At 31.0% G+C, this 17,001-nt stretch overlaps 1 protein-coding gene across 3 annotated transcripts in view; it reads right to left on the bottom strand.

Moving 5' to 3' along the window:
* Positions 1-17,001, bottom strand: part of Msr-110 (DUF3736 domain-containing protein Msr-110) — a 41,790-nt gene that overhangs the window by 21,274 nt on the left and 3,515 nt on the right. For all 3 annotated transcript variants that reach the window (XM_090108250.1, XM_090108252.1, XM_090108251.1), the window contains exons 2-5: positions 16,075-16,287; positions 7,911-8,084; positions 5,226-5,395; positions 2,420-2,560 (exon numbers count right to left, since the gene is read on the bottom strand). In XM_090108250.1, coding sequence (XP_089964376.1) covers positions 2,420-2,560; positions 5,226-5,395; positions 7,911-8,084; positions 16,075-16,287 — 698 coding nt within the window. The remainder of the gene's footprint in view (positions 1-2,419; positions 2,561-5,225; positions 5,396-7,910; positions 8,085-16,074; positions 16,288-17,001) is intronic.

Raw genomic sequence — 17,001 nt, 5'->3', positions numbered from 1 at the left:
CATCGCATAAGATATCGCATCGCATAACATCGAGCATAATTCATTAAATGAAATTTTCATGGTATTTTAATACTTAATTTCACGTGGAGACAGTTATTCACAAAACAGTTACTTCTTATCTCACAACTTAATCTGATTTATTTCATTTTAGTTTGGGTCTATACTCTTTATGCAACATTTAGTTATGTGCCGCCCACTATCGTGTTCCCGCTAACGTTACTCTGACCGTAAAAGTTTAACGAAATTTGAAAGCTTTAATTTTTAGATTGTTATTTCTACGTTCCAATTTGTTGTTTTCAAAGGCTTACACACAAGTGAAGAAAAGTCTTTATTCTGAATACTATTATTTCATATGTGTACTAAGTACCTACTTATTGATTGTATTGAAATTGCATGTAATATATTTTAATATAAACATTAGATAAATAAAGAGACTACAAACTCGAGCTGCAGTTTATACGATACTAGTTTATGGATGATGTTAGCACATAACTTCGTGGAAGGCAAACTCGATCGCTTTGGTATTTGAAAAACAACTTTTCCCATGAAAATTTTATGAGGATGAAAGTTCGTACGTATTTTTCTAATGTAAAAAACTATTGCATGCATAAATTTGTGTATCTAATAAATAAATCATAATTTGCTTTCAATCGATCCAAACTTCAGCGCCTAAGTCAGCGGGTTGTTGATATAATAATGAACAAGAAATAAATAACATAATTGATCATTTAACGACTTTGTCCATTTAGTATTTTACCTCTTACTAATTGTCACGCAATATTTTCTCGAAGAAAATACACACTCCTTTGTTATTAAAAACGTATTTAAAAACAACAATAACAACGTTATATTATGTAACATAATTGAAAACATTCAAGTGGAACAAGTCGAGAGCAGAATTGAATTACAAATAAACAACAAAAATTTGTAAGCCCGTGGAGAATATAACTCGCTAAGTCCCTAGAAACAAATCCCCTGTAAACTCTTTTATCTATTTTCAGTACAACACTTACAAAGGCTTACATTATGTTCGATATTTCTTTTCAAGGTAAAAATGTATATTTCTCCTTTCAAGTAGACATGGTAGATACATTTTCGTGTTATCGTGGCGATTTATAGGTAGGTATCTACTTAAGTCGCACAGGATATTAAATTTATTTGTTTGCTTATACAGCGACTAAACAACAAACATAAACATCTATACAAGTTCTACCAATCATTTAATCTACATAATATACCTATTTCAACTCAAAATTATCTTAATTATACAAAGAGAAACAAGGTATTATATTTACAGTGCCGTCTTTAAGGCAGGGCCCGCAGGGCCCTGGCCCGAGGCCCCGAGGTAGGCAGGGGCCCCACAATTCTGAAAATTTTCGATATACAACAACAAATTTTATAACATAATAAGAAAAATATCAAATCACACACTTGGTAAAACCTCGATTTTTTGCAACCAGTATAATCATAACCTCTCGTTGATTTCGCCCCATAACGCAATATCAGTCGAATAACTTTCAATTTTTTCTGACGTGCTTCTCAATGCTGCCTCCTCTATTAAAATAAAATATATTTTTGTAAATCGCTTTTAATTGAAAAAAATATTTAAAATTATTCAGCTTTTTTAGAATCTAAATATTTACAATTTGAAACTCTTTATTTACCTTCTGTTCTATGATTTATAAGAACTTGTGTAGCTACTGATAATTCCGACTGTTCTGAAGGATTCAAATCGACTGATTCGTTTTGAATAACATTTTCCTGTAAATCAGCGGTACCTTTTGGCGTTTCATCATTTTTGCCTAATAAATAAAATGCAATGATCTTATTATCATACTGTTAGCACGGTTTGTTTCATAAATTAATTTCATAAAAATGATATTAAATCGACTTTTCATAAAAAAACTTTTGCTACATGATGAAAAATGATAAAGTCAAAATTTAAGGATTTTCCATCCCTTACATAGGCCCCAGCCAGTACCTTGGCCCATAGCCTCGTTGATCCTAAAGACGGCACTGTATATTTATAGTTATTAGGATCATATTAGGTGCTTTATATTATAACCATATCTGTGTATATACCTATTGTGTAATGTGTTATCAAACGTATGGTTTGTGATGTATTCAATAGAGTAAAGGATTGGATTGGAAACCAAAGCTGGATTTATATGAGATACAAGATAAGCTTGTATGCAAAACGAAATTATTACATTGATTTTAATTTCACGTAAATTTAACATACATGATTGTTTATGGTCATGTTCGAGCAACATACATACAAAAACTTGATAGAAACTTCAATTACTTTCAATCCAATGAATAACCACTTCATTTTACTCCCACAAAGAGACTCTTAGGTAACTTAAGGAATCTTTTTATAAAATTATTATTATTTCCTTCACGTATAGATAAAACTTACCTTTCGTCACCGCCGTGGCAAATAATAGCAATACGTTCGGCCTGAGCAGCGCGGGGGGCGAAGGCTCCGAGAATGTTGAAGGGGAAACGCCTTTCCATCGGATCTTCCCGACGCCTTTCTACTACGCAGTTCATGCGGCCTCTGGAATAATACCACATATGTTCAAATATAATTTAATTATGAAAATGACATGGAATTCTGGATTGCTCGAAGTGTTTTTAAGACAGATCTTGTCTATAATATGTAAAAATTTCAAAAAGTAATATTTAGTCAAGCAAACAGTAGTCCAAGATCCCACAGCAGGATTAGTGCGTTCCATTGAGATAATATTAATAAGGAGACGACACCGCCTACATCACTTATGTTCCACTCAACATACGTCATGTGACGTATGTTGAGCGGTATTTTTAATGATTTTAAAGTGAAACGCATCAAACATGCCTTCGTGTGTGTTACGATATTGCACAAATAATACAAATAATACGGAAAAGTGCAAAGGAATAACTTTCATCGTTAAGTACCTAACTAGATAATAATTTTTAAAACTTAGTTAGAGCAAAAAAATGGCGCACAGATTTTGTTCGTGGTGTCTCCTCCATACGTAGTAATATTATCTCAATGGTGCGTTCACAGTTTTTTTGCTAAAACCAAACTAAATATTTATAATTAGGAGAATATAATATTATATCGACTAGGTTGCCAGTAAAAATTTGGCCGTAAGCATTTATAATTATTTTTTTTTTCTAATTGATTATTCGGAAAACCTTTCGTTATCTTGTTATTTATATAAAATGTAGTCTACATCATGTCAAATCAGACATGATGCTTGATTCAAATTTGAAAATAGAAAGTTTTATTAAATTCAGAATCGTCACTTATATTATGTATATACGTGTTTGGTATATGTATATTGAAGGTCTATTTTAAAAACAGCATAGATTTAATTCCGTAACAAATTCAGGTAGCCGGAATTAACTCAAACAGAAACAAAAATAAATTTAACAGCAAGAACCCAGCAACGAAAAATTTACGCTCGAATAATAGGAAATTATACCCTGCCAAAAATGATTCTTTTACCGATACCTCATAAATATGAAATTATGATAAATAGCTAGCAATTAAATTATGCTGAAAGAATAAACACAAAAACATACCTACGCACGTACTAATTAGCAAAATATAACAAATCATTGATTTTCTAAAGCTTTATTGAATATTTTTTTACGGAGATAATTTTCCCAATTTACGAAAATAACCTCTTTGTAGTTAGGTAAAAACGTTCGCATCAATTAATTATAATTTAACTAGCAAAACAAAATCCTCGTACAACCCAAAGGATGTTTTATTTGAGCAAAATCGATAATGTACCTTATTTCTCATAAATAAACCTGTTTAATTAACAATTGAGACAAAACAATACAAAACGTACTTAAAAAGCCCAGTTCTCGCTTAATTGTGTAATATTTTCCATAATAATGTAGGTACATGTTTTTATATACAGGTTGGAAATGGTTCTCTGTTTATGTTTTACAAAAATACAAATATGAAAATAGATCTATTTGTGATATTTCGCCTACACAAGAGGATCAACATTTGATTCGTAGAAAACATGTTCAAAATAAGTTGTTATATAGTATAAGTCCTTCCAAAAAGTATAAGTCCTTTTAACTTCATTTTCTTTCATCTGGTAAATAAATACATGTTTAATTCGAACATATAACCAAACATATATTTTATAATGATATATATATTTTACTTATAAACCTTGATTTTTGCCTTCTCTAGAACATTTAAACCTTGAGTCTTGCCGTGTTTGGCTCAATGCAATCTAAGGCCGCGCACGTAAATTATAATTAGGGCGCTTGTGCACTACAAGGAATTTTACTGTCCGGCATTCCGATTTTTTACGGTCCGGTGTGGCATGAAAAAACCGATGAATTGCTTGTGCACCTGTCCGTCTTTACTCGGATCAGTGCGGTACAGTTCAAGAAGTATGGCGGTATAATGCTATCATAAATGATTGCTTTCGCATTTTACAAGAAACGAGTAAAAATATAGAAGGTGAAATATTATATTACTTCGTTATAATAAAAAGTAAAGTTCCGTAAGAGATTTAAAATGCGTGTTTCACTTATTTATTTTATACGGTGACGAGGAGCTAAATCTATTCCCACTTGAACTTTAACTTACCAACACTTACTTAGATAATAATTATAGGTCAATGTATATAAAATAACAATACCGACTTCTCAAATCTCATTGCCAGCTAAAAGAAAGTAAAACAAGAGCTTGCTTTCAATTGGCATATGCAATAAAAAGAGTAAAATCCAAGCAAGTGGGCACTCGAAAACAATTATACCTACAGCGACTCGTAAACTCAAAAAACCATCCGGAATAGGGAAAAGTAAAATGTCGGACAGTAAAATTACGCATAGTGCACAAGCTAGTATTTAGATTAATTGCGTGCCATACCGGACCGTAAAAAATCGGAATGCCGGACCGTAAAATTCCTTGTAGTGGACAAACGCCCTTATTGTCAATTGGACAAAAAATGAAGTAGAAAAGGAAATTGTAAATATTTTATTTAGTTACTACTGACCCAATTTCCAATGGTCACCGCAACGTCAAATTTAAAGTATAAATAGAACCTTTCTCCCTGCGATAATGCTTTTTTAAATAAAGATTTTTTGGCTTTATCTTTTTTATCAAATTGATTCCAGAAAGCTCTACATTAGACTAACGTATAAAATATAGATAGTTGTTTCACTTTCTTTAAATTATGTCCTTAATAGCTGCTTGCACTTACTTTTGGTTATTGTTAGCAAGGAAGGCTCCTGCGAGCTCATCAAGGTCGAACTGAACTGGTAACTTGAAAAGAGGTCTGATGATGTCATCTTCTTCGTCTTCTCCGGAACTCTCTGACTCTGAGCTTTCGTCGCTTGTGGGCTCTGGTTTGGAGTTGTCGTCATCAATTTTCTGAAATAAACGTTAAATGAGCAACTGTAAAATATGTATAGCTTTAACTACATAATCGGGAAAATAAGGTTTTAATAAATATGAATCATTATGGTTAATGTCACCGTTTCAAATTCCTGACCTCACCATGTAAAATTTTGCAAATATTTTGTCGTCCTAATTTATTCTGTTAAGACTTAAGAATATATATACATACCAACATATAATTTAAGCTTAGTTAAGTTGTACTATTAAAACTCTCGTCTCACGTGTTTGAGAGATATACGCAATATTATTTGTGACAAGCTTAATTAAATATAGAAAAGAAAACGAAAGCAATAATTAATTAACCAAGTATTTCATGAATGTATACAATTTATGTTAAATAGCAAATGGGTAACAATTACAAACAAGAAATTTGCTAGAAAAAAGTATATTATGCTAGCCGCTTAAAGAATCTAAATCACGATCATAGTGAAAGGTCGTCTTTAAACGAATTGTTGCATGCCGTGGAACTTCTATGGGATACAACAATAATTCACCTTACATGCACATAAACATGCTATATTGTATTCTTACAAATGTCAAAATAATACATAATTTTATATAGTTATCCATTTATGTAAAGACATTCCCAGCATAGCACAATAGATTGTAATTTGGCAAAATCGCACGCCAGTGCAATAGCGGAGACACTATGTACTCATATGAAATAAGGTTCTTGACACCTTTATATGAGTGGGTATTTAAATTGTCTTTAGCATAGCCAGGTTATAATTTTAAGGGCTGTCACTCTCGCCAATGGATGGATATTATAATGTTCTTGATGAAAATCTAGTGTATGAAACATGGATATCTCGTTCTGTGCTGTTTACTTGGCACAATGCGTTCGGACATCCTGCTGGACACAATGCGCCGCGCACCATTGTTCCACAGACTGCCCTCCGTTTATAAATATTATTACTTACAGTCCACTAGCTTATTCATTTTTTGACCCGTTGGAATGTCAATTGACTATTCTTTTACGAAATCTATTATGTTTTTTTGTAAGTGGAGATGCAGAACTATTATTCCACTTTTCGTATTAGAATCTTAATTGTACATACCTAACTGTGTTTCGTAACTTTCTGTAAAATATTTATTTGCATAACATCAAATTGGAAGTAATCATATTGGAAGTTCCAAAATAACTTTCCAAAATATTTTTCCAATTGGCATCAGCAACAATGTTGACTTATATTAAGCTCCTGTTAAGTCTGAGAACTTTCTAAATTGATGCAATAACTTTCTGTACATAATTTCAAGTTTTAATTTCCAATATTGGAAAATTATCTGACGCCAAATATATTTTGTCGTAAATTTTACTTCGGACTTGTTATGACATTAAAGTATCTATAACTTATTTATATTTTGAACTTAAACCAATGCCAGTACTGTATCTGTGGTTATTTCGATAATCGAGCAAATAATACTTGAGTTGAAAGAAAGCAATGACACGATGTTTATCTTTTAGGATATCTGCATGAATTTTACTTTCAACGAAAAGTTTCACTTTTCGTACATATTATGTAGGTATATTATGTAGGTGTGTAACAACTGAATTTGGAATGACCGAAAAAAAACGGAGATGAGTCGATTAAACGTCTTTACAAGACGATTAGCAAACCGGAGGTCCTCTATATTTTGTTTATTGGTATGCAGTTCTACTGTGTGCTAAATATTTATAGAATTGATAACTGAACCACCTATTGTGTTCGTTCATACAATAGATATATTAATTGTAATATGAGATGAGACTGGTTGAAGTGAAAGCTCCAGTGTGACTTGAATTACACATTTGACGTTATTATATTATATAGGAACGGTATCGCGTGCATTTATATCGGCCACATACAGTAATGCATTTATGTAACATGTTCACGTAACGAGAAACTTTCCGTAGGTACCCATTTCAAATAAAGCATTGGCTGTAATTCAATTAGCTCTCAGTAAGAATGAAGCTTACCGCAAAGCTCAAAAAAAATATTTTGAATAATAATAACTTTTGTGTTTCCTTTTTTCAAATACACAAAAACCTACTTATATGGAATAAAAAAATTTGAATGTACGTAAATCGCGACCAAGCGTACAATTATGACGACAGCCGGTAGATAATTATCCCATCGCTTATTATATGTAAAAACAAAACGCTAATGACACTTTCACAAACACATCCCATTAGATAATAATCTCAAACATGTATATAAGCAATTTTTTTGAGAACAATATCATGAAGATTTAATGCATATTTTTTTTACAAAATACATAAACAAGATATGCCTCTCCATTCAAATTCGCAAGTTTTTATATAATTCTGTATAAGTTAATTTGTTATGGTACCTACTAAGTTTATTTTGACCTTCATGGTTGCATAAACAGACAATAAAAAGTAAAGTGGTATTTAATTAAGCAATGATGTAGGTATTCTACAAAACGGAGAGTGTGTACATAATTCACAAAATTATATGTTTTGGAAGTACTTAAAGATAGAACGTACCTGTAGTTTGTCTTCATCGAATTTGGATTCAGCTTGATTGAGAGGATCTTCTTTAAGGATGCTGTCAGGTGACGGCGCTGCAGTGTTTTGCAGCGGTGGTGCTGACGTTGACGATAGAGTCAGAGGAATTTGTGCATGCAGGGCGTGCGCATTTCCAATTGGTAACGGTTCGTCCTATAAATAGAAAATTACGATATCAAGAACTGAAAATTAGCCATTAGGTATATACCTGTTAACATTTCGAGAAATTTCTTCTGGTAGAGAGTAGGGCAAAAAGAGAAGCGATTTATAACGTGTTTGTTGCACTAATTCTAAACTATATAATTGTGAAATCATGTCATAATTAACAATACGTTATTTAAATTATTTTTAAATTGTAGTAAAAATTAATGGCTATTTCCCGTTAACGTATTATTTAGAATGAAAAGCCATTTTCATCCATATCTATATAGCAATTTGCGTGGTTGGTAAAAGGAAAAATCATGTTTGACACGTGACATGACATGACAGAGACCATTTGAATGTTCTAGAAATATATAGCTTTCATTGTATTTATTATAATAACATTTTATTATTAGTTATAAGTTTCATTAATGTTTACCAACTAGGTATGCAACGAAAAACTTTCCTTAAAAATTATATACTTATTTTACATTAGTACTTAAGTAGATATTAAAAGCGTACAAGTATATACCTATGGCATGTAAATCAAACATCCAAAGGTTTTACACCGAAAAGGTAAAAAGGCAAAAACACCTGCAAGCATTTGAGGATGGCCACCGCTCACTTTGAACGTCCAATCTCATCGGAAAATGGCGACGCAGTATGCAAGCTCTTACGTAACTAATTCATTTATCTACTATTCCATCAACTATACACTTGTTCTCATAATACAATATGTTTTAAATAACGATAATTAATTTGAAACGCTATAAAAAACTAAACTGCTACCATATGTTTGATATAGCTGCTATATTTTCTTTTCAAGATAACTTAATTGAATAAGTTGAAAAAGAAAGTTTTCCACAGTATTGTGAAATCCTACGCTTTGAGTATTGGTTTTAGAAGCAATTGAAAAGTAAATATCAATAAAACAAAGTGCAGAGCAGACCGCAAGTTCTGAAAGAAGTATTATTATACCTATTTGAGTTCAAATAACCTTTTTATAGTATGATTAAACTGTTATCGTTTAAAATTACGGTATGTAAAGGTAAGATTTTCAATTTGATTTGGTGTGTTACACGCTATTACGATTTACAATTGCAAGTAATTTAAAGGATGCGACTATATGCATTGAGCCATTGACTTAACATAATGGCTATTTAAAAGACATGCACATAAAAATGCAAGGCCAAACCACTTAGACCAATGTGCCTACTGCCTATTGAACGAGAACTATACATATGCATTGAATCCAGTTTACTACCTGCTTGTTAGTTTATTCCTTACTAATTTGTAAAGCACGCTCGTACCATTGTCGTCGGATGGAGAAAGATCTAAAGAGTTCCTTAATCGTGGTGTGACGCACTTTGTATCGTTGATTATAATTACTAGTCTGTGACAGTCCTACACAATAGATCATTAATAGCTATAACCGGTTTTAATGAGACGCCTCATCAGTGTTGACAAACATTTAGGTACATTCTTCCACTATATTTTGATCCACATGCCATGCTCCATTAGTTTTTAATTTTGTATATTCGAACCTTAATTCGAACACATTATGCAAAAGTTTATAGGATAAATAATTTCATTATTTTCTAATAATTTCCAAACATTTTAAATTACATATAAATGTCGTTGATTTATAATTCATTAATAAATATTAATCAACATTTTGACATCGTTATTTAATTTGGAAATTGAAAAACTAATGAACCTAAAAGTATATGGTCCTGAATGTAAACTCTACATTTTCGTTTTGATACGTGAGTATGTAGATGAGTTAGACATTTTTTGGGTATGAATGTACAAAAATAAATAAATAGAATAAAAATATATGGGAAAATTCATAACATCCCTAAAATATTTACCAAAATTATTATTTTTCATCGATTAGTCATAGAGTCATTTTCAAGCAGTAAAAATTAAATTTGTAGATTTAAAATTTATTCAATCTTATTTTGACATAGATACATTAAAAATAAGATTGAATTAAGAATAAAAAAATGTTTCATGGCATTTCTGCTGTTTGCCATTTTCTCTTTTACAAACGGAGGTTTTGATTTGTTCAACGGTCAAAAATTCAATTGATGATTATTAATATAATGGTATTGTTTGTTCATTTGGGCCAAGCAGCTTGTTCTTTGGCACTTCACAGCTTACAATTTAGTGTAAAAATGTGTTTGTGTACAGGTACGTCCGTGTCAGCTAATAGGAACCAGCGAGCCGCGAAGCGCTTGCGACCGCAACCGATAGAAAACGACGATTACGTCGACAATACAATTGTCGCATTGTAAATACGCCTACAACACTTTTACTGCTTTTACGAAACTAAACGGTACAGTTATTGCTTTTTGCTTTGAGCGTTGCGTGATATCAAGGAAATTACAATCAACGGTAGAACAATAAAATTATCGATTGTTAAATGGTTTATAGAAGTAGTCGGAAAAGTATAAATTGATTGATTCTGATGGTAAATCGAACAATAAGTAATAACATGCTGTAAATCACATTGTAGTGTGAATAATGTTTACGAGATAGTATTATTAAGTACCTGTAAAAGGTGTTACATTGGTATCATCTATGCTTCATATTTATACACGTTCTTCTTATTCATTACCATAAGAGCCTAGGGAGTGACATTGAAGAACCTTATTACAATAATCTTTCAAATATTAAAGGTGAGGAAAATAAATAATTTAAGTGGTTACCTTAATTACCGATTACCACTTCCTTTTAAAATAAGAAAACTTCTTTAAATACTTCAGAAAAAGGAAAAATTTACAGGAAAATTGACACCCTGAATGTTAACTAAAAAAATCTAAATCAAATTCTTGATTTCCATTTCTTCTTTGAAATGAGATATATAAGGTTTATTTATTTTTTTAATATTCATATTTAAGATTAATTTATCAAACTGATTTCTTAAACTGACTTGAAAATTTTAATGTTGTCTCTGTGTCGCACTGAGAGTTATTATAAATATTAAGTAAATATTGCATAATCAATAATCATCACTTATTTTCTCTCAGTATTACAAAAAAGTGTCATGGCATTTTCAACAATAGAATGCAATTTACAACACAGTCTATTACTAGAAATTGATTGAATACCATGTCATACAATCAAAATGCTAATTTAACAAGGAGATAATAATTTGGTATGTAATTGATGGTCTGGCTAAAGTGACAGAGTTCATAATATATTCTAGATTGGCATGACACTGCATGACAGATTACATTTTCGAGAATGTCACGCGAATGTTCGCGGGGTCAATAATTACATAGCATTATTGGTAATGTGCTGGTGGAGTGGGCGTCGCGCGGGAGGGACGCAAGATCACAGTGATGAGCGAGCATGGAAAATCGCTTGTTTCCGCTACCTAATCAACGTAATAAAATGAACATGTTCGTATGAAAATGTTGCTAAATGAACAAGACAGCGAAAACGCCAACCTTTTTTAATTTACAAATCTTTCTTTGAAAGTGAAATGATATTTCACGCGCTGTAATTTTAGCACTCAAAATTTAAATATAGTGAAACTACAAGTTAATTTCCTTTTTCATCGTTATACATCAAAGGTTTTATTGTAATCTCACAAAGCCACTAAAAAATTTATCACAAAGTACAAAAAATAACAAAACTAAAAAGTATTTTGGGTTTCTATTCTTCGATCTGAATTAATTTCCTGTTTGTTCATATAAAGAAAGTTATTATATTATATAAAAAAATATAGTATAAGTATTTGATTCTTTTAATATTTTTCAAAGAAAATCCAAGATCCAATGTGTGTAAAAATTACTTTTCAATATTATTAAACATAATGTGCTACGGTGAACGATGAACGAGTTCTTGCTATTCAAATGTTTACATTCCTACCTTATATACATTTCAGTTGAAAATAATAATCAACGAAATATGACTAAGTTTAAAATGCATTTTAAATTTAAATATTATTCAAGACCCAAGAAACAAAAGCGCTTGAAAGGGGTAGAATAGAAAGTTACAATGATGGATTGGTTTCCATAACTCAATGCAAATTGCACAACAATAAAATCTACCTTACAAATACATTCAACCATAATCTTAAAATGGTATTGATGAAAAGATGTTTTACATTTAAATATAACACTAATAATTCATTTATAACAGATTTGTAGCAAAGAAATCATCATGTCATCTAAGTTTAAACTTTAAAGCAAAGTAATGTTACAAACGTGACGAGACTTTTCAAACAAGATTCTACTCATACTTATCTATATTTTTTAAAACTACTTTGTACATATTATTGTATGTACGTACTTAGTCATAATATTATTATTCAACATTTAAACAGGAAAATGCCCTATCATAATATTCGGCATGTTTTTAAATATAATTATGTAAATGTTACTTTAATATTACTTTAGTTGATTTAACAAACGCAAAAAGAGTAACATCATTATACTACATATGTCAATACCTGCTGCAGTGTGCTGCTAGGATTGTTTTGATACGCCTTGTATATGTTGAACCAGGTTATATTATTTATCGTGTTTAAAACAACTAAACGGTTATAAAATAAATTGACGGAAAAGCATTGTTCGAATGTCTATGGTTACTGACTTCATTAGTTTCGCTGATAATAAATAGTTTCAAAACATAAATGGAATTTAGAATATATTGCATGTTCATAAGACCAGACAACGTGATATTTTTTTACCTAACTAATGTATTGCAAAATATTCGACATGAATAAAAACGAAAGTTTTATAGGTACTTTAGTTTAAATGAAGAAAATTTTATTTTAAACTTGTATGGTCTCCTATCGAGGTACCTATTCACGAACGGCATTAACTCAATCTACATTTGGAATTTCCCAATCATAAGTTTAACATTTTTATATAATGAAGTTCACTGTTGCGTAAAAATTTCTACTCAATTCTGAACTTAGAAATTTAAATAAAAATAAATATTGCGTGCGCGTTATTTTGCTTTTTATAGGTATGATTTGCTGCAATTTTTTAGTCAACGTTATAGGTAGAATATGAGTGATGAAACGCTTTAGGCGATGTTAAATTATGCAAATTATGGGATAACAACCCAAACTCATGTTGTGTTGAACACCAAATTCGAGTTTATGCGACAATCATTTTATAACCGCTCTATCAATTAATGATTCCTACATTTGCACCTCTGTATTCGAATTGTTACTATTTAACAACGCTATCGATAAAACGTACTTAATTTCATTTAATTTTTAATTAATTTCAGAAGTATTATACAATCTTTGTCATAGCTTCTTGCCCATTAAACTGTTTATACAACAAGTTACAAATTATTGTTACATTAGAAAGGCATGCGAATTTCCATGCTGGTATATTTTATGTGCTTAGTGATGCATCCGCGACCTGGGGTCAGTGACCGCTTACAACTTTCGCTAAGTGACGTAATCAACTAGGTAATCCTTTGTGCTGAACATAAATTAATGTCAAAAGGTTGAAATGAAATTTCTGCCTGAACAAATAAATGTAAGCTTGACTTAACAAATAAAAAAAAGAAAAGTTTGTCCAAATACTTAAGTTAAGACAAAGTTTTTATCTTCTATTTGCAAAAAAATAAAGCTTGCAGAAAAACCGGTAGGTAATAAATACGTCTAGCTGTATAATATGTAAGCTTTTATCATAATCGTGCCTTGATTCTAATGGTAATTAGTTTGCATCTATCTACCTATTAATAGACTAACATGTGTGCCGTAGGTACATACTATAGAGACATCATACATACCAATAGATAAATATAATACATATATGACATAGTAGCTCTATGCATTTTATACGTTTCAACATATCAAACGAAGTAGCATTTCATCGTATTATTATAGACCAAGTACAAATTACAATCAATGTACGATGGGCCTAATTGTTTAAAAACCTTGATATGCAACAAAAAGAGTCTGTTCGCAAAATTAAGCACAAAGAAGATGTTCTTAAATATCCTACTATTTCTTCACAGTTATCTTTGAGGTTCATTAGGACGGCTGCGCCTGCGCAACTTTGCGTAACGCTTGTGAAGATTCAAGGTGATCCGGTACCGCGGCGTCGCGCGGTGGCACGGACTTTACTCATACGTTAATCAAAAATAGGTATCTCCTAACGTTTATGTAAGAAGAAATTATTATCATACTTATATTAATTTTATAATATACTCATAAAATAGCGTCTAACGTCTAAACTAACTTTGTTATAGAATTATCTACCGTTACATAATAATAACTAAAACACAAATAAAAAATGTAACATTTTCAATGTTTCATAATCGTGTTGACGTTCTAGATTTTTCGTCGTCAATTTGATAAAAGCTATACAATATGTTTTGTTGTATATAAATTATGATATTACATATTAAAAAGTCCCACGAGCAACGCCATGTTATGAATCTTAACCAGAACTTGAAGGTTAACAAACTATGTGACAACACAATCATAAAGTTTGTTTATAATAAAGCTAAGCGTCTACATTAGTCATACGTATTTAATAAAATATTCATCTAGCAACAAGTGATACAACGTACAATAAAACATTATATAGATAATATACTGAATTAATGCATCCGTCCTTCAAGGTCAGGCTCATTATTCACACAAGAACCGATTCAGATTAAACAATAACAGAGATAGCCCTATTCGCGTCAAATAAACCAAATCGAATATAACTAACAAGTCAATAAAGCTACATTTTAGTATTCTGAAGAAGCAGTAAACACAATAAATCAGTGAGAGACTAATGAAAGGACGTTATTGACCGGGACCGAATCCGTCATCCAGTAAATTGCAGCAGAATTTAATGTAAAATGTGCCATAAATTCTAGTCACGAACCGTACTCGTGAACAAAGTGAGACGTCTGGGAAGAAAATACTGCACGGGACTGCAAAGGTTCATATCGGTACCAGTTAAAAATATACGGAAAGACAACAATCGTGTTACTGTGTCACCAATAGTTGTTAACTGTAAACAAGTATTATCTACAGACAAAACAAAACAATGGCACTTGTGTGTATTGTGCGAATCCTGTATTCGTATGGACATCACGAAAAAGTGCCGGCTCTTTGTCCAGAGAAGAATTTAAAAGACATGAATCATGAGAACCGAATGTTTTAAAATTTACGACTTGAACACATTAACTGTTAATGATATTTTTAATAAAATTTTGCAATAACAAATTAATAAGTATTACTAATAATATCCGTCTAGATAGTTCTAAAGAACATGATTAAGTAATTTATAATTATGTTGCGACATCTCACCACAAGTAAAACGTGAATACTACAGACAAATGTTTACAGCATGCACACAAAATTTATTTACATTTTGTCATGGCTGAAACTTTGTTCTTCTGACGACATCTAAACTATCCTCACAATATTATAAAGTGGTAATCAATAGGTAATCATATTATTATTTATTATGTTTACGAGAAAAATAAATGGAAGCAGGTATCTTCATTTTTAGATATTTCCTTTTTAAAGGAAATAATGAATACCTATACTTTTTTTCTTTCTTAACATATACTAAATATGTACTATTACACAAAGTTAGCTAAAGAGACGAACACCCATCTTTCAATTAGCTATTTTCTTAAAAGTAATTCGAGGACGCTGCGAAACTCGTACCTACACCAGTACTAATCTACTAAGTGAACTTTAAAATAAAGCTACTTCAAGGATACATAACTATACCTTTCAAGAGTTTAAGAACGAATGTCAACTAAAATAAATAAGTACCCATCAACTTGTTGTCTATGCATTGTAATTCATTCTTGGTGGATTCTTAAAGGTAAAGGTGAATGATTATTATCCTTCGGCTTACATATAAATTATAAAGCACACCATACATGATAAACTAATCCTAACCTACCACATTTCATAAAATTCCGAACAAAATTTGTCTAATTGAGTAACATATATGCGAACCTTCACATTTATAAACTAGTATTAGTAGAAAGAATCTATAAATAAACTTACCGCCAACAATGCGTCATTTCCATATGATCTTCCTTCCAAAGCCAACTCCTTGTCTAGCATAGCATCCAACTGTTCGAGTTGGTGACATGAGGCGCGCGCTGAAACCCAACTCGACGCGAGGATGAAGGATCCCAAAATAAAGGACGAGGCCACCACTGTTAGAGCGGCGATCCTTGCGATCTGGACCGCCGATGATACCCTCTGACGGTATGCCTGTGGAATTGAATTTATTTTTGAACTTTGCTGAATTAGCTGTACAAGGTGACACGTAATAAATAATTAATTAAGGCCAGACATATTTGAACGTAATATTCATTTAGATAAGAAATATAAATTTGTGCATCGTCAAATAGTATCGTGCATCAAATTTTATCGTCCTGTTATTTACTGCTATATTGATAAAATAAGCTAAATACCAAGTTCATCTATTTCTTTTATGTACATATTTATTTAATAATTGATGATATTATTTAAATGTAACAAACTGAAATATAAAATTCGTGTCGGTGATTATTTAGGTGAATGAAAACCGAACGCGCTCTATCAGCTTTTAACGTACACCTGTGTCTGATCGTGTCATATCATTACATTATAAAATATCAAACTAACTTTAATATTCACTTTCAAATGTTACCAGTTTTATTATTAAATAATTTTTATGTATATCGCGCGAAGGCTAGATCTCACAAGAAATGAAATAAAAATTGTATCATAATTTTAAAATAGGGTAAATACTAATTATGTATAAGATTATTTTTTTTTTAATTTATTATGTAAAATAAATATTTGTTCTTATCCATTATATTTAAAACTTTTAATATTCTTGGTATGTTACTGTTGATCCTGACAATATTATTGCTCTATGCAATAATTAACAACTAAACACACACAAAATGTGAAGTTTAATTTAGCGAGTAAAACGCTATA

Source organism: Colias eurytheme, chromosome 12, assembly GCF_061535395.1.
Source record: "Colias eurytheme isolate Ceu_HAF_F1 chromosome 12, ilColEury1 Martin Lab GWU primary, whole genome shotgun sequence".
NCBI classification, from domain to species: Eukaryota; Metazoa; Arthropoda; class Insecta; order Lepidoptera; family Pieridae; genus Colias; species Colias eurytheme.
This window is presented reverse-complemented; position numbering and strand designations above follow the sequence as displayed.